A 25,298-nucleotide genomic window follows, 5' to 3' on the forward strand; every position below is an offset into this window, starting at 1 on the left:
GCTACTCCTTGGAGGCAAGGATTCTGGGGCTTCGTCTGACATACTTTGGACATGTTGCCAGGAGGGACGGGTCCTTGGAGAGGGACATCACGCTTGGGAGGGTGGAGGGACAGCGTAGGAGGGGAAGACCCTCTATGAGATGGATTGATTCGTTGACTCGGGTAATCGGGATGGGTATGTTAGAAGCGGTGCGTTTGGCGCAGGATAGAGCAGGGTTTAGGGCTGTTGTGCATACGGTTGCTATGTGTCGGAAACGACTTGAGGGCACATAACAACAACAACCACCACCCCAGGAATCTGCACTCTAACAAGCTTGGTAAATTAGCTTCACAATGAAGCAGGAGGAGCCCTGGTCCAAGTTTCTTCTTATTCTTTCCACCTTTGGTAACTGAGGGCTTTACTAAATGTGGGCTTTCTGGGAAACTGCTCATTTTTGAAAGCCCTGCCTTTCCCACAAATCAGCCTAATTGACTACTGAGCAGCCAGCCCGGGTGTCTGCTGCAAGTGCATGGATGAAGCAAGGCTTCTGTCCTTCCACAGAGGAGAGCACACACCTGCTGGGCTCTGGGCAGCTCCTCCCCAGACAGAGCACTACCTAAATGGCAAATTACTGACCAGCTAAAGCATGCGCATGCGCAAGCACAGCTGCATTTCATTTACTTCAACTTTTCAGCCTTAAATTGATCAAGGCTTCCCTGTCGAAGCCAGAAAGGACCTCATAAGATCACAACTTTCATTTTTCTTCTTGAGTGGAAGTGATTATTCAACAACGTCCACAGACTTCTGATCCTAATTGATTGTGGATCTAGTTGGGGGAAAAAATACAATAGTTCCTTGGGGAGAACACAGTGCTCACAGAGACTGTTCACCCCCTGCGTGGGTCAGGGGCACACGTCAGTTGCTACAAGTGACATGCTATAAGTATAGACGTTGTTTGCGTTTGTATTAACCATTTTGATCTTATTATACTGTTCACTGCAAAAACGCAGCTGCAGAAGGAGGAATTAAAGGTCGGCTTTCTAAAATCAACGTCAAGTTGAAAACGTCTAATGCATATTTTTCCCCATAAATATACTGGTTAGCTACCCCTCCAGTCTCATCACTAAAAAATACTGAATCGATGCAACTATTTCAGATAAGTGCCTTTAGAGAGACAAAAAGAATGCCCAATATGAAGGCTTCTAGTAGAGATTTTTCTTGAGTTGGCTGGAGGGGTATTGATGTAAGGCACAGAATTCAGAGCAGCAAGATTAGCAAGAGGAATTTCACCAGGTGTGTGGTTCTAGGAGTCTCATTCAAAATCGGCATGGTAATACACTACTTCTTGGGATTTAACCAAAAGCTTTCCAACACATGATGACATACAATCTTTATTACCAACTCTGTGCAGTATAATCATCCTTATTTTCCAGTAAGAACCTGAGCTGTAGTTGATTGACAATATGCCTGTAATCACAGCTGAACAACAGGAATGGAATATCAAACATTTTGTTGAGCTTTTCTTTGTGCCAGGCAATTACTCTGCTAAGCATCTCACAAGAAGACTTCTACAGTCCTTGTGACAAACCTTTCTCAATGAAAATTGGAAGTCAGAGATGTTCAATAACTTGCCAAGATCACAAAACTAATGAGGTCAGGAATGTATGGCTCAGATCACGTTTTCCCTTGCAATAAAGTCTAAAAGATAGGCAGTAACAGTAGTAGAGATTTGAAACTCAGGATTTGTAACCCCACAGGTACTTCTTACATGAAGTCCTCCCTGGCCACCACTGTCTCTCATTTCATATGAGTGAGACCTTTCTGCCAAACCAGTGGCTTTTTGTACTTTTTCAGATAAACCCTCTGGTGTCAAGGTAGGGCCCATCTCATAGAGGCCATCCCTCAAGTTTCCAAAGCTGCAAATCTTCATGAGAGCAGACAGTGCCCATCTTATTTCCTGCAGAGTAGCTGCAGGGTGTGAATTGCTGACCTCTTTCAGTCAGCAGAGTACAGGATGTAACCAGGCCACCGGAGCAGCTCCTGTCACTGTACTTGTTAATTCCACACAACTTTGGGTCCCAGAAAGTCTGTGACAACACCTTTTACATCCTTGTTTCTTTAAACTGTGTCTGAGAATTACAAAGTATTCATTTCGTTGAGACAATTAGAGAAGTTACACTACCTTGTTCTCACCAGCACAAATGGTTCTATAAAAATCTAGGACAAAGTCAGAGAAAGTAAGGCTAGGATCAAGCCTCTTATGCAGTGTAGCCATGTTATGATAATGAAGGGCTCTTTGACTATGTGCAAGCTTTTAAAAGCTGTATCAAAGAAAGCTTTAGGTGCACGATTGTACATGTTCTTCTTGTACATAACGTGTCATGTGAGCCTGACATTTATGTTTTCTCTGTTTTCAGTCCTACACAGAGGAAGAGAACAGTTAAAATACCCGTCTGCAGTATCATTTAACCTACTAGAAAGCTGGTACTCATTATTAACATTTTAATGACTCAGGCAGCATTGGGATCAGGATTGGAGATGTGAAATAGGATGGGAGGCGGGAGCCTGGACTCACCAGGGCTGTAAAATGTGAAGATGCCAGTGCTCTGATCTCCTTTACAGGGTCATATACAGGTTCCCCCCACCATTCCAAAAAGCTGAGTATTCCTATGAAACTTTCCATGAGCCAAAAGTGCATAGGGCCAGAAAACAATGGCCATTAATTAACATGGAATATTTGTGAGCTATCCCAGACCCCAAATGTTGCCCACTAAACCATACATATAGACTCTAAAATAACACTGACATGCAACTTTTACAGTCACAGTTCAAAACTGTGGCATCTGGATGCTGAGGGCCTTAGTATAGCTCTTGGAGCAGGGTGCGTGGAGGGCTTGGGGACACCACACTCACTGCTTGGGGTACCTGCTGCCTCTTTAATAGCTCTCTCAGAAAAGGTTTTTCACCTCCCCCCTCCAATTAAAACAGAAATTCTCTTTTGGTTTATTTTGATTAGCTTTTAGCAAAAACAGGTACTGATATGGGCCCTTCATAAAAGTGGGTGGTGTAACGTGAACTTTGGGAGCATGAGGGCCATGTGTACATGTTTGTGTGACTACGTTCTCTCTCCCCCTTCTCCCTGCTTTCTACAGAGTCTGCATTTTTGTCTCTATCACCAACCCCACGGAGCTCCTGCTACAGCATAAAATGAGTCAGCAGAGCTTCCTAGTATAGCTCAGGGGTTGCTCTAAACCATAGAGCTCCCCCTCTTATCAGCTCTGTGTAAGGGTGGGCTAGGCTCCAAGGCCGAGTTCTCCTTCAAGTTCAAGCAGGCCTCCATCACTCAAAGCTAATGGCCACTCTTTATTCAACAGTAAAACACAAGTCAAATCTTTCTTCAACACCATCAGAACACAAAAGTCTGCTTAACAAAATGATCCACTCATAATTAGAGGAAATCAATAGTTTCAAAAAAGAAAGGAAACTTGGCATGCTCTTCATATTATGCTAATGGACTCAAACATTGATAAAATGTTTGGAATTTAGCTTTCTGCTTTTACTTTGACAAATATGAGCAGGAGAAATAACTATATCAATAGTTCATTAGGAAAGGAGGACCCAGGTCTGCATCAACAAATCCTAATTTTTTTTACCAACATCACTTCACTTGTTCAGAGTAAAATATCAAGTAGGTCTTTCATAGATTGTTCTAAAATTCCGTTAATTAAAGTCTTCTATAAAGCCATAACTCCCATTGTTTGATTTTACCCTTTGCTCAGACTCTGAAAAGAAATAGATCACAAGACAGCAGTGAACTGTGACGTTCTACCATACAGAGCCCTTTGCAATGCACGTAACTGTCTCAGAAGTCATTCAACCAAACCTCACACTTCTATTCATCCTTGGGCCTTTCTCATTCTTATTCAATAAATTCAATTTTTTCATTGCAATTTCTAGATTCTTTAAAAAATTTTTTTAGCCAAACCAGAAAATGAAATTGTTTGCCAAGACTGAGTTACTGAATGTTCTGGAGATTGGAATTTGGCTGATGGGTAGTTTAGATATCTTTAAAAAGTCAACACAAAACAACAACTAGGCTTAAAGTGGGCTTTATGGAGGTGCTGTGGTGAACCAGACCATGGCCAAGCACAGAAGTTCCCGGACACGGAGGTGTCACAGTTAACTTCACCCACAGAGCTCAAGCAGGCGCCAAATTATTCCCAAGAAAGAGGAGATGCATGTGAGATTCTGAGCAGCCTGCCAGCCACATCTGTTACTGTGAACAAAGTGAATCCAACACCAGGCCTTTGCTTTCTGAGAAAAGTCTCGGTTTCTCTGAGGTCATTTCCCCTCAGTGTCAGCTGAAATGAAAATCTACTAAACAGACAGAGTCCCACTGACCTTTACAGAAACTACGTGCAGAAAGGAGGATGCTAGCCTCCAGACAGCACAGTAAATAAGCAGGAAGAGTGTCATGCAGATGGATTTAAAAGCTGGACCACTGATTGAAAATGTCACAAGAACCATCCCCTACCTGTCTTGATATTGATGGCAAAAAAATTCTGAGGATTCCCACTCGTAATCCTGTATGTCAACTTCTCATTGGCACTGGAGTCAGGATCTTCAGCCTGGATCTGAATGACAGAAACATCCTTCGGCGAGTTCTCCATGACGACGGGATAATAAATAGGTTCCGAGGTCAGCGGGGCATTGTCGTTCACATCTTCGATTTCAATGTAGACCTCGATCGTGGAGTAGAGTGGAACAACACCGCGGTCCGTGGCATACACCGTCAGCCAGTATGACCCCATTGTCTCTCTGTCGAGGATGTCCGCAGTAGTGATGACCCCTGTGAGGAAAAAGAGCATGACCGCTTAGCAAAAGTATGGGTGTTATGAAAACAGCATTCAGAAGGGCTATGCAAAGCAAAAGCAGCCTTCCTGGTAATGCCTTGAAGCACTCCTTTGCTAATCCAAAGGTGAGGAGTTCAAACCCTACAAGCCACTTAACCGGACAAAGATTCAGCTGTCTGCTTCAGTCTGGATTTAGAGCCCTCAGGAACCCAATGGGGCAGTTTGGACGCAACTTGACAGCAACTGGTGCTAAAGGATTCTGGGCATTGAGAACCAACAGAAGCCCTAATACAAAATTCAGTGAGGATGTCACACTTTACATAACAAAATTATTTTCCGCCAGACTTTATTAAATCATTCACTAGATATGAAAGGAGCTCTGGTGGCTTTGTGGTAAAGAATTTTATTGTCAATTCAAGGACCATGGATCAAATCCACCACTTGTTCCATGGGAGGAAGATCAATGTTTCTTCCTGTGTGCCATTTACTCTGAAAACCCATTGGAGGGTCAATCTTGAGTCGGCTCCTACTCGGATTATATTCAACAACATTATCTGTGAAATATGATTATGTGAAGAAATTATTTTGAATGTAGGGAGTAACATGCTCAATACATGCTAAAAACAACAACAACAACAACAACAAAACCCCAAACAAATCCAACAATATGGAGCAGCAAAAGGAGACTGAGCTAGAGGTCAAAACCTGCTCAAGATGCATGAAAATTCAGTGCAACAAAGGCCACTCTCTGAGTTTGACTTAACAGTGTATCCATGTCACAAAGCTCTTCCCAGATGAATAATTATATGTAACAGTTTTGTAAATGTTCTTTTGCCTCTTGTGATGAAATGTTTTTCTTGCAAAGATATATGCTTCCTTCATGATGTTTCCCTGTAAATTCAATCACACAGTTATTTCCCAGCAGTCAGAGAAGAAGCCATGCCAACACACTTTCTCAACTGGTTCCATCCCACTCAAGAGCTCTACAGAGACTCTATGCAAACACAGGCCACTTTGAGAGATGCTCATGGACGATAATTTTAAATTAGAAGCAGAATATTGCCCAGCCTGTCTGTCCCATTTCATAGCTGAAACAAGTGCCAATCAAGAAACCCAACCGTAAAAAAAAAAAGAAACCCAACCTTTACCAGCAAAGCCAGAGTGAAAAGCCAGTGTTTTTTTTTTCCTTTCAGACCTCACAGTAGTCACCCACCTACAGAACTGGCCACAGGGATGAGGTTATCACTAGTGCACACTGTGCACTGTGATGGGGAACTTGGAGTACTGAGCTATAAAACTCCTTAAGTGAACAGGATATGGATGGAAACGGTAGATTTCATGCAAATCCTCTATGACCTAAAGACATCCATGGAAGGGGATATGAAGGGGCTCACCAATTCTGCCTTGAGCTCTTTGTACTCTTAAGAAAGCTTAAATTAAATTAAGTACATCCAATTTCACCTATATATCATGCATAAGCAAATTATTAAATATAACAAGTGTGAAAGGTAGAAGGCGCCTGTGTGTGCACGTGTGTGTAAAAGCCCTGGGGACATAGTGTGTAAGGAGTTGTGCTGCCAGCTCTGAGGCACAAATCCAAGAGCTGAGGTATGAATCCAAGAGCTGCTCTGTGGAAAAAAGAGAAGTAATCTCCTCCTATGTGATTTATACTTCCTGAAAGCCTGCTGGAAGATCAGCTATGAGTTAACTTCAACTTGACAACACACAACAACAACATGTATGTAATAACACACACTATATATAATAAAAGTTGTATGTATCATACAGAATATATTATAAATATAATAAATTGACAATGCATTACATATTATATATAGTAATATATATAATATATATTATTATATTTAACATAGAAATATTATTTCCTGTAATACTCAAAGTTACCTCAAGCTGAAATAGCTAAGATATTCAAGGGGAGATAACTCAATATTAAATTTTTGCTTTACACTTTGTCACTGTAAGATATGTTATGATATAGCAAAAAGACAACACTAAATTTTCATACTAGGAATATGTAGACCATAATGGGTTCCCAGAGAAGCATAAATTATTCCTGAGCATCACAGTATATATGCCTGTGTGACACTAGAAGAATAGATTATCAGCTAACCGAGTAAGAAGAAAAGACGGCAAGTAACAAATACAATGTTTTAGACCTAGTTCTGTGTGTTCCCTGACTGAATGAATAGGTGGCTTTCTAACCTGGGTTGAGTGATGACAGAATATCAAGACCACAGAAGAGAAGACTGTCGGGCCCGAGGACCTGGCCAGGGTGAACACTAGACATCAGTGGGTCATGACACTCTATTCAGTGTCATGGGGGTGCCCACGGCCGTGGAAGTCAGGAGCTAACAAACAGACATGGGTTGTACTATCTCAGGGGAACAGGAGCTCTGCTGGACAGATTAAAAACCCACCACTTCAGAAGTGGGGGCTCTGATGGCCTAGTTGTAAGAAGTTGCTCTGCAATCTCAAAGGCTCCATGAGAGAAGGATGGGCAATCTCTTCCCATAGGATTAACTGCCTCTGAAAACCCCCCAGAGGGCCAGCTATGTCTTGACGGTACATAACAACTTCAGAAGAGAGATGCGTGACAGGGAGCAAACAACCGCTGATGAAATGTGACGTTATGTGTGCTCTGGAAACCATGCGTTAAGCGGGGGTGGGATGGGGGGAGCTCTCTGAAGGTCCTAAACATCTGTTGACTTGAGATCTGAAATACATTTTAATACACATTAACATGGTACTCTGACGGACCCTGGAAAAGGAGATAAATGAGAGGGTCTCTGTCCTCAAGGAGCTCAGAGATCTTTAGAACATGAGCACAGCTTCATCCGGTCTGGACTGAGGTCCAGGGAAGGGCAAAGAATCCAGAGCTAGAAAGTGGTGGCGGTGGCAGCAAAGAAAATAGAATTTACTGACTAGCTATAACGTGCTTTGAGACTGCAACATAACTTACCTGGATTGCCAACTTTATTATTCCCTTATCAGTGAGAATGCCCAGTCTCAAACAGAAGTAGGCACTGTGCTCCCACCTGCTGTCAATGGAAGCCTGTGTGTTGATTGGTATCATGCTAAATAGGTTTCAGCAGAGCTTCCTGAGGAAGACTGGCTTAGAATATGACCCCTGCCTGAAGGGTTGTCTAAAAAATCACCCAGCAAAAATGATATGGAGCATAAGTTGTTATCACTGAGCATGGTTTCCACATGCATCAGCCATCAATGCAACAAAGAGATATAAACAACAAATATGAGATATAAACAACAAATCATGCAAAGTCAAAGGGTATCTGAGAGAACCTATGGCTGTCCGCCTTGTCTGCTTTGTTACAGGTCTAAACTCTGTTCTTTATAATCTCGTTGACTCTTGAAAAGGCATTTAATCCAAACAAATGTAGATGTACTACTCTTATCTCAGGTGCTATGGTGATCATTAAATGTGTACAGAATTCAGAACTCATTGTCTTTGAGTCAGAATGGACTCAAAGCTGATCCTTCAAGTTTACAAATGCTGTGAATGTCACCGGAGACTTCCCATTTTACGTTCATGGAGCAGCTGGTGGATTCAAACCATGCGACTTTGGATTAGTAGCACAATTCTCAAACCACTAGAGAGGTTGTCAAAATACTTCCAACAAAATATATACCGAATATATGTTAACATGATTCAGAAAAGCAAATAACGGAAGTTTTCAAAATAGTGACCATGTCCCAAAGCAAAGAGTAGTCTTCTGAGGTGAGAGATTTGAGATGGACTGTCTGTCATGTTAGCTGTTCTTTGTATTCTGCTTTTGTGTGGCATTCCCAAATAGACTTGGCGATTTGTGTATGACATAACTTTCCATGGAAGTAGGCGCCTGTCTAGGGGAAAGCAAAGGAAGGCCTCTAAAGAGAGAATGAACATAATTCAAGAAGCTGCAAAATCAAAGAACCTAAAAGAAAAAGAACATTCAGCCAATCTCGTCTTCTACCTTGCCTGACCATCCACTATGCATTTGTGACTGAACACACACAGGCATACACATACATAGATTCTCAGTCACAGAAATGATCTATGATCCCTGAAGTCACTTAATTTTCTTTTCTTGCGCCTGTCAAAGTGGAAGATGGTATATGACAGGCATTGGATATAAAATGATTTTTGAGAAGTCCTTGGATGAAAGGCATCCACGATCACAAATTAAAATATATGGATGACACTTTATTTTTTTTAACATGTCCTCTAGAAATGACAATTATCTCTCATTAAAACAAAAGATTGTCTATGGTGATATTTACTCATTAACTAAAAAGGAGAATGAACATTGTGGAGCATAGTTTTCAGGCATTAATTACAGGATCTGAAAATTTGAGGACAAAATAAAAAGACTGACTTTGAAATGTGTTAACAAATATTAGGAGATTCAGGCCAGGCTCCATATTAGCACAGGGGATGTTAGGGATGACATGCCATCAGTTTCTGCATCAGTTCTACGTGGTCAGAGCTGAAAATATGTAGCACGAGACCTTCACTATCCAGAAAAACTCACTTCTGAGGTTAAACAGAGATTGTCAAAATCATGTGCCCCTGTGCCCTTATCTGTGTAACAACCACCATCCTTACCTCTATGCCATTATCATTTACGGAGCAGTTGTGTGCTTGACACTGTGATAGGTTCAGTCTGTGCATTTTCAATCTAATATTTTCTAAATTATAAGGGAATTTTTTTTAGTTTTTTTTTTTCTAAATTAAAGTTTAAGCGACATACAACAAACTGTGCATAAGCAAACTATTGCATGCATTTTGCCATCAGGATAACTATCACCACCATCAGGATAAATCATATTTATTTCTATTGTCCCTCACAGTCTCCTCTGCCTATGTATCTGTAAACCATCCCATACTTGCCAATAACCACTCAACATGTAAATAAAAAAGTTAGTTCTTAAACCTCATTTTACTGAAAATCCAGACCAGTTGGTAATTAAAATGCCATACTATCTTTTAAATCCATATGCAGATAATTCAAACATAGGCTATGTCTAAATAATTCATTTTTCTGTTTTGCTGGAGAAGACTTATTAATTAATTGAGCAACAATCATGTACTTAGTATCATATTTGAAGGTCTTCATATTGGCTCTGTGGAAATAATTTTCTAAATGCTACTTGATAAAAATCTATTGTCTTTGTTGAATTAAAAAAATATGTATTCTCTACAAAGAGAGCTTATTGTGATTTTAAAAATCACATACATAATGATGGCATTGAGATACTCTAGGTTCCTTATACACAACACAGTACTAGAATATACACTTTTGCAAATCACTCGCCTGCCACTAGGAAGGTCATCTTTTAAAATGACAGAGCCCTCCCTGGTTGGTTAACTAATGTAATGGTGTTTTAATGCCTAAATACCAGTACGTGGCACAGAGCAAGTACTTCATCAACATATGTTTGTGAATGTACCAACTGGCCTTCCAGGACAAGCACAGCTCCAGCCTCACTGACTAGGCATCAAGTTAAGTGACAACTCTTCACACCGCAGCTTCTGTCATTTTAGCATCATTTCCACCCATACTCTTCACTCAAATTTGAGAATAAAACAGATTATGGCTCCAAATAACTTTTTGTCCCTTTTGTCATTGTTATTAGGTGTCATTGAGTCAAGGACAATCCATAGTGACCCTATGAACAAGAGATCTGAACCTTGTCCTATCCTGTGCCATTTTCACACTTCCTAACACATTGGAGCCCATTGTAGCAGTCACCATGTCAATCCACCTTGTTGAGGGTCTTCCTCTCCTTTGCTGACCCGCCACATTTCCCAGCATCATGTACTTATCCAAGGAATGACCCTTCCTAGCAACATGATAGAAGTATATTAGGCAAAGCATCATAATCTATGCATCCAAAGAGCACTCTGGTTGCACCCTCTCCAAGACATATTTATTTGTTCTTTTGGCAGTTCTTGGGGTATTTGGCACTCTTTTCCAATACCACAGATCAAAGGTATCAATTTTTCTTCTGTAATTTATACTCATTGTCCAGTTCTCAGATGCACAAGTGACTGGAAAGACCATGGCCAGAATCAGCTTAGATCTCAAAGTGACATCATTATTCCTCAATAATTTGGAGAGGTCCCTAACTGCAGGCGCTCCCAGTGCAATACATCTCCTGATTTTCTGACTGCTGGCAGTAAGAACATTAATTGTGGATCCAAGAAAGATGAAGTTTTTGACAGTTTTAATCTCTTCTCCATCCATCATGATGTTGCTTATTGATCCAGTGGTAGAAATCTTTGTCTTCTTGACATTGAGATGCAATCTGTACTGAAGACTGTGTTCTTTGATCCTCAACAAGTGATGCAAGACATCCTCACTTTATGTCCTCTGCATGACACAGGTTATTCATCAGTCTCCCTCCAACTCTGATTCATTTTCATAGAGTCCAGCTTCTCAGATAATTTGCTCAGCATACAGAGTGAATAGGAAGAAAGAGAGAATACAATCTTGATATACTCCTTTCCCAATTTTAACAATGTATTCCCTTACTCTGTTTGCACAACAGCCTGCTGGTCGAGATAAGAGGTTTTCCATGAGTACAATTCAGTGCTCTGGGATTACCATTCATCTCTATGTTAGCCATAAGTTGTTATGATCCACACAATCAAATGCCTTTTCATAGTCAATAAAGCACAAATAAATGTTCTTCTGGTATTCTTTACTTTCCATCTGACATCAGAAATTATATCCTTGCTTCCACGGCCTTTTCTAAATCCTGCCTGAACTTCTGGCAGCTCCTTGTCTATCTACTGTTCTAGCAGTTTTTGAATGATCTTCAGTAGTCTTTTTCTTGCATGAAATATTAAAGATATTGTTAGGTAGTTTCCAAACTCTATTGGAACACATTTCTTGGGAAAAGAAACAAATACGGACATCTTTCAATCTGTTTGGCCAGTCAATTGTCTTCCAAATTAACTGCATAGACTGTTGAGCACATGCAAGGCTGTACCAGTTAATTTATACAAACCAGTTGGTATCCCATCGATTGTTGGGGCCTTATTTCTGCCAATGCCTCCAATGCCCCTTCCACTTCCTCCTTTATTACCATTGGTTCCTGCTCATAAGATACTTCCTGAAACTTTTCAATGTCAGTCAGTTATTTTTGATATACTGATTCTATGTCTTCCTTCCATCTTCTTTGACTTTTTTTTTGTCATTCAATATATTGCCCACAGCATCTTTCAGTATTCCAATTTGAGGCTTAAAATTGTTTACCAATTCTCTCTTTGAGAATGCAAGTTTGAGAAATGCAAAATGAGTTCTTCCCTTTTTATTCTCAAATTCCAGTTCTCTGTACATTCCATTAGAATACTTAGCTTTGTATTCTTGGGATTCCCTTTGAAATCTTCTGCTCAGCTCTTTCACTTTGGCATGTTTCCCCTGTATTCTGGTTTCTCAATGCTCTAGTACAATTTTTTCAGAGTCTCTTTTGACATTCATTTTGGTTTTTTTTCTTTCTCTTCTCTCTTTGTAATGACCCTTTGCTTTCATTATGCATAAAATATCAAAACCTTATTTTTGAAAAAACGGAAAAGTAAACCATGCACTGTGAGCTTTGAACATGTGCCGAGCAGTGATGCTCAGTGGAAAGGTAGCACTGGACCATCCACATCAGGGCCACATCTATCCTCACATTTCACCCACCAATGAAACCCTCAAGGTTTAGATTGTAGCTTTGAGTCGTAGTCATCTCTATAGCACCTAATAACAAGTGAAAAAACTCACATTTTATGCAGAAATTTAAAATGTCATTTAAGAAAGTTCTTTAAATAAACTTTCACTCAAATCACAAGAAAAAGTTAAAAATTAATATCTTCAAATCTTTCAAAATTGGGCTACGATTTTATCTTGCTTATTTTAAAATAGTTTTATTGAGGGTAATTCGAAGCAGAAGTGGCATCCACTTCCTAAACAACATGCCTCCAGAAACTCTATGACTTTTGATAAATGTTCATAATTGTGGAGGGGCTTCAGGCCTTTTGTTCATAGGGTTGCTATGAGTCGTGCTCGACTCAAAGGCAGTCAACAGCAATTAACATTATAGAGAGCTCTAGTTGCCTTGTGGTAAGAAGCTGTGCTGTAATCCCAAAGGCACAAGGTTCAAATCCACCAATTGCTCCACAGCAAGAAAAATGAGTAGTCTTTTCCTGTGATATTTACTATCTCTGAAAACTTGCTGGAGGGTCAGCTATTAGTTGGTTCTGACTCAATGACTGACAACAACAAATTAACATTGTGTGTGTGTGTATGTGTGTGTACATGTAAATTTTATCCCTTTATGTTGTGTTCAATGGATTTTGGTATATTCAATGACAGCACAACAACCACTATAAACAGTATTTCAGAGTATTTGTAACACCTCAAGAACAAATTAAAACACAAAATCCTGCAGCATTTAGCTATCCTGTTCCTATTCCTATTCCTCATCAGTATAGAGACTAAAGTGCGCCTCCTCTATGGTCTCCACAATTGCTTGCTAAGCACCAGAGGGCAGGACAATGACTAAGGATGACAGAAGAAGAATTGATGCCTTTGAGTTGTGGTGCTGGAGAAGAGTATTAAACATACAATGAATTGGCAGGAGAACAAATAATTCTGTCCTGGAGATGGTGAAACCAAGTTACTCCTTGGAGGCAAGGATTTTGATGCTCCATCTCACATATTTTGGGCATGTGGCCAGGAGAGTCCAGTCATTGGAGAAGGACATCATGCTTGGAAGGGTGGAAGGACAGAGCAAGAGGAAGACCCTGGATGAGATGGATTGATACAGTAACTGGGGCAGCAGGATTAGGTGCGTTGGAGTAAGTGAGATTGGCTCAGTATAGGACAGAGTTCAGAACTATTGTACGTAGGTTCACTATGAGTTGTAGGTGACTTGATGGCACATAACAACAAGAACAACACAACAACAAGTAACAAGTAATCTACTTTCTATCCTAGCTCTGGTATGGAGACCACAGGGAATTGTTCTGCAAACTGAAAGGCAGTCTCAGTCTCTGTGGGAGTTTACACCACCCATTCCTCAAGAGAACGATGGGTAATCTTCTCCCATGCTATTCACAGCCTCTGAAAACCCATGGAAGGGCCAGCTCTGTCTGTTCCAACTTCATGGCAATGTGTTGCGTTGTTACTGCTTGATAGATTTTCTAGTCTAGATTTGTAAATGAATAGAATAATAGAGTACGAGGCTGTCTTTTGTGACTGGCATCTTTGTCATATTTTAAGGTTCATTCAGGTAAGAATATGTTTATTTAGTACTTAGTTTCTTTTTATGATCAACTATTACATTGCATGCATTGATAGTGTGTGTTTTGTTCATCAGTCAGTTTATGGAAATTTGGGTTGTTTCCACTTTGTGTCTATTATGAATAGTCCTGTTATAAAGATTCATGTATAAGTTTATAGGGACTTATGTTTCCATTTATCTTCAGTCTGTATCTAGAAATGAAATTGCTGCACCGTATGGTAACTTTATGTTTAACTACTTAAAGAAAATCCAGATTATTTCAAAGCCTGTACTATTTTACAGTCTTACCAGCAGTAAATGAGAGTTTGGAATCTTCAACACCTTTGCCAATACTTCTTATCTAAGTGTGTGTGGGGTTTTTTTGTGTTTGTTTTTTTTTTTAATTTTTTTTTTTTATTCTGGCTATCCTAGGGAGCTCTGGTGGCCGAGTGGTAAGGAGCTGCACTGCCAACCCAATGGCACTCGGTGTGAAAACACCAGCTGCTCTGGAGGAGAAAGATAGACAATGTTCTCCTGTGTGATTTATTGTCTGTGAAAAACCACTAGAGGGTCAGCATTGAGTTGGTTCTGACTAGGTGGTACACACTAACAGTGAGTGTGAAGTAGTATCATTATTTTGTTTGGGGTTTGATTTCTCTAATAAATAATACATGTACACAAATTCTAGGTCATGAAGATGAATAACTGTTTTCTTCTTAGAGTTTTATATTATAGGCTCTTATACTTGAGTCTTTGATTCATTTATTTTTCTTTTTTTAAAATGTTTTATTGGTTTACATACAAAATTCATATACATTATATTTTATTCATATGCATTGAGTTTTATATATTCCTTCATTCATGGTGTTTTTTAAAATTTTTTTATGTGGTTTTTTTTTTTTTCATTTTTGTGTGAGTGTACCGTCAAATCAGATCTGACTGGTACAGGAGGAGATTGTCCCTCCTTCCCCAGCAAAGCATCTGGTGGATTCGAACCGTGCACCTCTGGGATTGTAGTTGCAGCTCCTTACCACTAGGTCACCAGAGCTCCCCTGATTCATGGTGTTTTTTATACCACCCTTCCCATTTACTGTTTTATAAAATTAATCACCATTGATCCATGTCAACTGTTACTCCAATTTTTTACAACCCAATGGATCATTCCTAATTCCTTCATTTCCTCCCTCTGCCTACTAAACTCTGAGATTCTGTTATTTCTCACCCTGCCCCACCCTCAGGCCCCCTGCCCACTCCCCTTTGGACTTTTAAACATTTCTTATTAATTATTCTTCTACTTTTTACAATGATGATCTTATGCAGTATTTGTCCTTATGAGACTGAGTTATTTCACTCAGTATAATACTCTCCAGCCTCTCTCATGTTATATAGTATTTTTTGAAATTGCAAAAACACTCCTGAGTGCTACACAGCATTCGTGATGTGAATGTACCACAATTTTTCTGTCCATTCATTTGTTGATGGGCATTTGGGCTGTTTCAAATTTTCTTGCTATTGTGAATAATGCTGCTATGAACATCAGCGTACTAATCTCTTTTGTGTCTCAGTTCTGTTTTCCTTATCGTAGATTCCTAGCAGTGGAGTAGCTGGGTAATACAGAGTTTCTATGTTCAATCTTTTTCCTTTTTTAAAAAAATGTAATGTTAACAAACGCTTATAGGAAATTTGGATTTGTATTCAATCATTGTTGCTCATTTTCCTCCCTTCCTTAAAAAAAAACATTTACTGTTGCACAATTTCCTTCCTCTCCTTCCCATAGTACACTTTGCAATGTAGCTCTTTTCCCAGATTGTTGTCATATATCATATATTCCTTTTAAAGAGTTCTTTCCTTCATCTGTTCCAATGTCGTGTTCATTAACTACTCACTCTGCCTTCCAGAATGGTTGTACCATTTTACAATCCCACCAAGTGTATGAGAGTTCCTATCTCACCAGGTCTTCTCCAAATTTTTGCTTGCTGTCCTATTCAACTTTGCCACTGCTGCTGGAGTGAGATGGTATTTCATTGTGGTTTTGATTTGCATCTCTTTTAATGCCAGTGATTTTGAGCATATTTTTATGTGTCTGTTGGCCATCCAATGTCTTCCTCTGTGAAAAGTCTATCCATGTCTTTTACCCATTTTGCAATTATGTTATCAGTCTTTCCCTTGTAGGGTGCTGTGTGATTCTGTAAACTTTTATTTTGAGAACTTAGTCTGAGATGGCATTGGCAAATGTTTAATCCCAGACAATAGGTTTTGTTTTTACCCTGTTGGAGAAAGTTTTTGACATGCTCAGGTACTCAGCTTTTAGGAGGTCCCATTCCTTGATGTTATCCCCTCCTAATTGCGCATTAATTGGCTGTATTTGTCAACCTCTTTACACTGTAGGCTAGACCTTCTAAGTTTGGTTCCATTTCTTCTCTTATCTGTATGGTTCTGGCTTTAAACCTAGGTCTCTGATCCATTTTGGGTTGATTTTTATGTATGATGAGAAGTGTGGATTCTGCTTCTGATTTCATTAGGTAGAAGTCCAGTTATAGTTTCCTTATTTGATAGAGTTTGTTTCCTTGTCGAATACCAGTTGACCGTAGGTAGATGGGTTGATTTCTGGGCTCAAGATTCTGTTCTATTTGCCAATGTGCCTGTTTCAGTATCATGCTGTTTTGGTTACTAGCGTTGTGTAGTAGATTTTGAGATCAGGGAGTTTTAGGCTCCCACTTCATTCTTGTTTTTCAGAAATGCATTGCTTATTTAGAGTTTCTTTCCCTCCAAATAAACTTGACAATTGGAAAAATGAGAGTTTTGTATCTGTATTGGAATTGCTTTAATCTTTTATTTTGTTTTTGCTAGGATTGTCATTTTTACTATACTGAGTCATCCTATCCATGAACAGGGAATATTTTCCCATTTATTTAGGTCTTTCATTGTTTCTTGCAGAAGTGTTTTATAGTTTTCTTCATAAAGTTCTTTTGTGTCTCTAGTGAGATATATTCCCAAGTATCTCAATTATAGGAAACTATATTTCCTTTGCTAATGTAGAGGAATTCCACTGATTTTTATCTATTGATCTTGAATCCTATCATTATTCTAAATTTGTCTACTAGCTGTAACCGGGTTATTGTTGGATCCTTATGGTTTTCTGTGCACACTATCATACTGTCTGCATATAGTGGCAGTTTTACCTCCTCTGTCAGTCTGGATGCCTCTACTGATTTCTCTTGTCGTGTTGCCCTAGCAAGTACTTCCAATACAATATTGAGCAGTGGTGGGGACAGGGGGCATCCTGTCTGGTCCCTATTCACAAGGGGAATGTCTTTAGTCTTTCTCCATTGAGAATGAGATTGGGTATTTGATTCATTTTAATTTTTTCCCTTTTTTTTGTTTACTATAGTATAAAAGAAAGGTTTAACTTCATTTTTTTGCATGTGAGTATCCTATGGTCTTGTGTCATTTTCTGAAAGAATCTATTCTTTCCCATTGACTTGCCTTGACATTCTTATTAAAAGTGGGTTGTTCATAGATGCTTACCATTTGTGCTCTTGGTTCAGAGATTTGATTATGTTAATAAAAATTCTTTTCCTAGTTTATATTTATTTGCTGCATAATAAAAGTAGCAGCAAACCAGAACTCTCGGGGACCTTAATATTTAATTGTATGAGCAGACAGCATTTATTTACTTGTTCTTAGAAAACAGAGCACAGCATGAACTGAAATAATTAGTAAGATTCCAGCATGAAGTGTATGCTAGCTATAAATGTTTTTCTTACTCACAAACATTCATTTTTTTTGAAAGTATCTTTGGCTCATGTAGTAAGTTCTAAAGGGAGTTCTTATGGCCTAGTGAATAAGGAGTTATGCTATCAAAACAGAGGGAGGTAGTCAGAATTCAGTAGTTGCTCAGCACAAAAAATGGGCAATTTCCCCCTGGTGATTTATACTCTCTGAAAACCCACTGAAGTATCAGTTATGAGTTGGTCCCAACTCAACAGCACTTAACGATAAGTTTTAAATAATGGTGATAATAGCAAACCAATGTAGGAATCTTTCATAAACATCACATGCTAGGCTGCTCACCAAAGTATCAAATGACAGTGTGCTCCCCCAAAATGACTCTCATGCTCATGTGAAACTCCAAAGCCACATAATTCACACAGTGATGTAGGTGTCCAGTTTATATAAAGATTTCCCCACCAGTACAAGGATTGCACACTCTGAACTAGTTAACAAAAAAAGATCTCAAAATGCTCACTGTCCTCTAGTTAGACCAACTCATAGCTGACCCAGCAGAAGGACTGTGGTGGTGGTGTTGCTGTGTGCTTTTAAATTGGAATCAACCCAAAGCCTACCCTTCAGCAGTTTTCAGAGGTAGTAAATGGCCTGAGAAGATACAGCCCATTCTTTTCCTGATGAGCAATGGGTGGATTTGAACCACTTGTCCTTGAGTTGGCAACATAACTCCTTACCCACTAGGCCACCAGAGCTCTCAAAAGAAAAAAAAAATCTAAAAATTCCCTGATGCTATCTTCTCAAAATTATTTGGTTTATTCATTTGTATACAATGTTTCATTCTCACTTCTGAGAAATTAAATATTAATGCTAAATTTTTAGTGTATTTAAATTTTTTTAACTTGAAGAAATAGTTAATTTTAGATTCATAGTAGGCACATAATATCAGGAAGGGTTTTTCTGCACTATTTGCCCAGCTGGCCCCGTTGTCAACCTCAGTGTGATTTCACATTGCTCTGGTGGTGTAGACTGGCCAGCTATGCAGCTAAACCAAAGGTGGAACCTATCTGCCGGGTCTAATCTACCAGGGGCTCTGAGAGAGAGAAAGATGGGCAACCTCTGTGGTTTACAGCCTCTGAAACCCTGCCGGAGGGCCAACTATGAGTTGGTTCTGACTCAAGGACAGTTAGCTTTTTGGTTTCTTCAGGGGTTATTTTTGTTTATTTTCCTTTCCTAAGAATCATCCTAGCCCCAGATTTTAGTTTGAGAGTGTGTAGAATTTCCCATACAGTCCACAACCACTTCAATTCAGCCTGTTTCCTCTAGCATGATTACAATGATATTTTTATTTCCTTTTAGTAATTCCTCAGCCTTCACAAAATTCTTAATGCTTTAACTGAGGAAACTTCTTTAGAGTGTGGAAATAAGTAAGGAAAACTGGGAGATTTTCCCTATTGACTAACCACTCCACTCTGTGGAGTTCCACTCCACTCTGATATAAAAACCATATCTGTCATTTAGCCTGAAACATAAGACACATTTGAAAGAAGATAAAATGGAATTAACTGAGATCTTTATTGGATAGCCTAACATGTTGTTATGTGCCGTTGAGTTGCCTGCAACTCAGAGCGACCCTATGTACAACAGCCCTATCATCTGTCATGATGCTGCCAATCGTAGATGCTTCTAGTGCTTCAAATATATTTTGGTGTGTACACACAATACACACATATACTAGTGGCTAAGGAACTCTACTGGTAACGCAAAGTTAGGTGTTTGCCCAGCTGGCCCCATTGTCAACCTCAGTGTGATTTCACATTGCTCTGGTGGTGTAGACTGTGGCCAGCTATGCAGCTAAACCAAAGGTGGAACCTATCTGCTGGGTCTAATCTACCAGGGGTTCTGAGGGAGAAAGATGGACAACCTCTGTGGTTTACAGCCTCTGAAAACCTGCCGGAGGGCCAACTATGAGTTGGTTCTGACTCAAGGACAGTTAGCTTTTTGTTTTTTTCAGGGGTTATTTTGTTTATATTCCTTTCCTAAGAATCATCCTAGCCCCAGATTTCAGAATTTACCCACTGGGTCATGGGAGAAAGACAGGCAAACTCTTCCACTGCTATTTATAACCTCTGAAAACTCACTGGTGGGCCAGCTATGAGTTAATTTCATTACAATAATCTAGACTTTGGTGCTTTATATCACATATTTGGTTTATAAATTAGTTAAAATGTATCTATCTATGAACCTATCTGTAAATTGGGAATTTACATAAAGTGTCCTGCAGTAAGGTCAAGCCTTGTGTCTGGAGCACTGAATTGTTATTGTTGTTAAGTGCCATTGAGTAGTGTACAACTCATAGTGATCCTATGAACAACAGATCTGGACCATTCTCTATCCTGTGCCAACCTCACAATCTCTGAGCTCATTGCTTCAGTCACTGTGTCAAATCACCTAGGTGAGGGTTTTCCTCTCCTCCACTGTCACTCTACTTTTCCAAGTATGATGACATTCTCCATGGAATAGACTCCCCTAGTAACATGACCAAAGTATGTAAGACAAAGCTTCACCATCCTTGCCTCCAAAGAGCACTTTGGTTTCACCTTTTCCAAGTTTGTTGTTTTGTCAATCCATGGGATAGTTATTCCTCTTGTACAACACCACAATGCAAAGGCGTTAATTCTTCTGTCATTGTCCAGCTCTCAGATGCATAGCAAGTGACTGAAAAGACAATGGCCTCAATCAGGCACACCTTAGTCCTCAAACTAACATCATTGCTCCTTAGTAATTTGAAGAGGTCATTGAGTGCAGACTTTCCCTGTGTATTACATCTCCTGATTGCCTGACTCCTAGTACCAAGTGTTTATGTCCTCTTTCCTTTCCTTTTCATGGGATGCCAGTGGATTTATCCACATAAGCCTATTATAAAATGGAAGGTACTACATGCTCATGCTCTCCTCACACTGGGATAGATTAGCTCTCAGATAATGAAAAATCCAATCTTTACATTCCTCAATTTCAAAAAGTTGTAACAATGCATACCCTAACTTCTCCCCTCCACCCCCTTTCTTATTTTAACTCTTCTGATTAAATTCTCAGATGTTGGTTTGGTTGAGACCAGGGAAACTGAAAATGTTGGGCTTTCCTTTAATATCTCATCACCCCTTTACTTTTGCACAAAACTAACCCCACTGCTCCTTCAGTCTCTGCATCTCTAAGGCCCCTTTCTGCTACTTAATTCTCTAAAAGGATGGAGAGAATCTTGTCCTGCAGTCAGCCAGTGCTTGGGGCTCACTCCTACTGACTCTATTTAAGCTGCTCAGTTCAAAGGTACCTGATGCTATGAGGCCGAAAGACAAGAAAAAATCTTTCCACAAAGGTTTATAGAATCAGAAACCTGACATGAGTTAGAATTGACTTGACACAGTGGGATTTTACCATTTTCCTGAGTTGTGCAAACAATTATAAGCTCACTTACTAACGGACAGGTTAGTGGTTCAAATCTCCTCAAACGTACCTTAGAAGAAAAGCTTGGCAATTTGTGTTAGAAATGTTATAATGTTGAAAAGACTATGCCACACATTTCTACATTGAGGCACAAAGGGCTATGAGGAGTTCAAATTAACTAGCCCTCAACTGATTTGTTTTTTTTCTCTCTAGAAACTGTTCTATATGAGTTGTCTGCAGTGGGGAACATCCTGCCTTGCTTTTGTCTCTTCCAGGATGATGAACTATAAAACATAAATGTTAACTAGTAAGTGAAAGACAGCATCATAACATCTAGCAAAGTTAGGCAAATTGGAATTTCTTACTTTTTTTATAGACAAGTGGCATGAGACTGAGCTGCATTAGAAATTCAGATAAACAAAAATTGCATCAATCTGACATTTTCTTATCCTATAAAAACTAGGCACAATAGCATGAGGATAGATTAGGTTTAAAATCTCTCTCAGACTTCTCTAATGGACGCATGAGGCACCCTGGTGGCACAATGGGTAAGCAGCTGGGGGGAAGAAGCACTCGGGAGATTTGCTCTCATAAAGATAACAGCACGAAAAACCCTATGGAATCTTCTACTCAGTCACGGGAGGTCACAATGAATTGAAAATCAACTTCATAGTTCTAAACAAGAATTAATACGCTCTAATACACAGAGTCAATAGTTAACTGACTTTGAACAAGAGCTGCTTATCTGTGAATTACTTAATAAGACAAGTTTTTGATAAACACATGTTCATATTGAGACTGTCCCTTTGCTACGTGGAGGATAGATGGATACATGGAATGCTCTCAAAGCTTAAAGCAAAGAGGCAGCTTGAGGAAGACGTCAGGCACACTGCTGCTCACAAGTACACAGGGCAGACAGCTGAATGTCGCCGCCAGGGCTGCCACTCCCAGGTGACACACCAGCCAGGCTACCACTCTCCTGGCCCCTCGGAGACAATGCTCACCAACCCTGACCCTGCATACTTCTACTCTGTTCCCCCTTCTCTTCAGACCAGCTCCCATTAATTGGATCTTTCTCCTCTCTCTCTCTCTCTCTCTCTCTCTCTCTCTCTCTCTGGAGTTGAGGGGAAGCCCTGAAAGACAGTGGTTGAGAACAATTATGTCTGAAATCCAAGCTACTTTCACTGCACTTTACTTCACAGGGCTGGGAACTGGAGAGCAGCTCAGGAGATTAAGGCAAAGGGCTGCAGGCTGAGCTCCAGCTTTTCTTTGGAGTTAATGAAACTGGACAGCTCTCCTTGTCTGTTCAGACCCTGACAGTCTAAAACCAAGCTGCACACACTAAAGGCTCTCTGGCCACGGAGTTCTGCAGGATCTGCAAGCACATACAGGGCATTTAAGCTGTTAAAGATGAAGTTATCAAGACCCATTTTCAGTAGTCTCTAACGCACACCTAGCTCTTCAGGGGCGCTAGCCTGTGGAGCTGGCTGGCACCACTGCCAACTACCAAGCACCTGCAAACAGGACAGAGATGAGGCTGTGAGCGGTACATCCAGCTTGTGTTCACCTTTGTCTTTCCTACAATCCCAATTACTCTCAGCTCAAAATCCCTTCTGTGGACTCTGCTAATTTGCATACTCATCACATACAGTACAATAATATGGACCCATAACAGGGGAAGAGAAAGGAAGACTGAATTCTAAGGCCAGCAGGGAAAAAAGACTACCAATTTATGAAAGAAAGCCGAAAAAAAATGGCTGGTTTAAAGTGTTTGAAATATGAAGGACAGCAATTAGACAGGATCTATTCCTTAGAAGAGGAAATGAGCATTAAATTGGAGTAGACAGGACTTCAGTGAGTTATCTTAGTAATGTATTCTGACAGTAACGGACAGAAGAGTGCCTGGCTAGCTGAGCAGAGCTGCAGGCTTTTCTATTCATATATTTTAATGATACATAGATAATTTTGTTGTTGTTGTTGTTTTTTATCTAGCAGGAGTTTTCGTAGCAGGCAAGCAGGCTACTAGGAAAATTTTCTTCTTTTTTAATGCAAACATTTCAATGTACAAGAAAGCATGCAATATAAATAAGTTTTCTTTAAAAACATGTCATTAATAATTTGATATCTTTGTTCTGTACATACATTAAATATTTTCATCTCAAATCAGCACATTTCGTGTAACCATGGATTGTCACTTACAATTGCACATGGGACATTGTTCCATGTAAATCAACTGCACTTCCATTTAATTAATGATTGTGAAGTGTTGTCCAATTACCGACCAGTCCACTAATACACTACAAGGTTTCTGTTATTGTTACATGTCATTCAGTCAAACCGGTTTGTAGATCACCCTCCATCAACTTTTCAGAGGCTGTAAATCCCATGGGAGGAGATTGTCAGTCTTTCTCCTAGGATCAGTTGGTGAGCTCAGACCGTGTGCCACTGGGTTAGAAATGGAACTCCTTACTTCTAGGCTACCAGAGTTCTGATACACTGCAATGTAAGTTCTATATGAGCACAAATTTTCCCTGCTAGATTATTGTTTTCTAACCTAGAACAAAAAAAATAAAAAAAAATTCTCATCACTGGAGCCATAGGCAACATGACAGATGGAAAAGATATTGAAATTGTCAATGACTTCATCTTACTTGGATCTATAATCATTGCACTTGATGCCAGTAGTCAGATCAGGAGTTGTACTGCACTGGGAAAGTCTGTATGTAAAGAACTCTCCAAATTACTGAAGAGCAATGATGTTCGTTTGAGAGCTCAGGTGCACCTGATTCAGGCCATAGTCTTTTCAATCACTTGCTATGCATCTGAGCTAGGAAATGAGTAAGGATGACATAAGAATTTATGCTTTTGAACTCTGATGTTGGAGAAGAGTACTGAATATCCTATGGACTGTCAAAAGAACAAATCTATATGCCTTGGAGATGGTGCAGGATGGCAAAATTTTGTCTCACACACTTTCAGTATATTTCTAGAAGAAGCTATTCCTTGGAGAAGGGCATCACGCTTAAAAAAGTGGGTTACAGCAAAGGAGAGGAAGACCCTCAATTTTATGAATTGACCCAGTGACAAGAACAATAAGCTCAAATGTGTCAGAGATGGTGAGGTTGGCACAGAGTAGGACAGGGTTTAGATCTGTTGTTCATAGGGTGCCATATTCAACTCATTGGCACCTAACAACAACAGCCCTACAACAGTATTTGGCATGCCCTATTGCTTAAGCAATATCAGCTGAAGTATCAATACGATGTTTACAATTTAATTCATGAATTTCCTTTTTCTAGATAATAGGTTATTTCCCACCACTATCACAAAAGATGCTTAGGTAAATATTCCCTATCTTTATCTTCTTTCAATTATTCTTCAGGTTATGTTTCTAGAAGTTGAAAAGTTATTGAGTGTATTTTTTAATGTGTTTGAGATTCAATTTGCTGCCAGGAAAGTTGTGCCAATTAAGTTCTAACCAACAGTTTTAAGCACGGTTTGGTAAATCTTTAGGAAATTTCGATTAGCAAAGACAACCCACTACTGTCAAGTCAGTTCACACTTGGTTTGAAACTCTTTCAGGTTTCAGTGCCTGTAAATCTTTTTTTTTTTTTTAAGAGTTAAAAAGGTTATAACTCAGATTGATAAAAAAGACAGCTCCCAAAATGTTCATGCAGGCACCTCAGGCTTCTGGTGTTAAGAGTTTCTAAGTTCTCAGTCTTGCCAGCATTGGCTGTCCCATCTCACATCGGATTCTTCTGTTCAGCTGTTGCTGTTGCTGCCATCCCGAAGCGTGTCCCACATTTCACTGGTTTTTGAGAGATCTCTATCTAGGCAAATAATTCCATCTTTTCTGGAGCATGAAAAATTCCTTCTGGTGGTGGAAGAATTCCTCGAATGTGTACATCTTAATGAGAAGAGACTCCCTCTTCTTTTTTTTTTCTATAATTGTATTTTATTAATTTTCATAAACATTTACAGAGATTTTGGGTTTCAATTCATTCA

The 25,298-nt window shown here is 39.6% G+C and overlaps 1 protein-coding gene across 1 annotated transcript in view; it reads right to left on the reverse strand.

Annotated features, from left to right (window-relative positions):
* Positions 1–25,298, reverse strand: part of FAT3 (FAT atypical cadherin 3) — a 779,036-nt gene that overhangs the window by 527,425 nt on the left and 226,313 nt on the right. The window contains exon 2 of the mRNA XM_006897182.1: positions 4,514–4,828. Coding sequence (XP_006897244.1) covers positions 4,514–4,828 — 315 coding nt within the window. The remainder of the gene's footprint in view (positions 1–4,513; positions 4,829–25,298) is intronic.

Source organism: Elephantulus edwardii, unplaced genomic scaffold (assembly GCF_000299155.1).
Source record: "Elephantulus edwardii isolate Elephantulus edwardi_28Jun2011 unplaced genomic scaffold, EleEdw1.0 scaffold00203, whole genome shotgun sequence".
In the NCBI taxonomy this organism is placed as follows: Eukaryota; Metazoa; Chordata; class Mammalia; order Macroscelidea; family Macroscelididae; genus Elephantulus; species Elephantulus edwardii.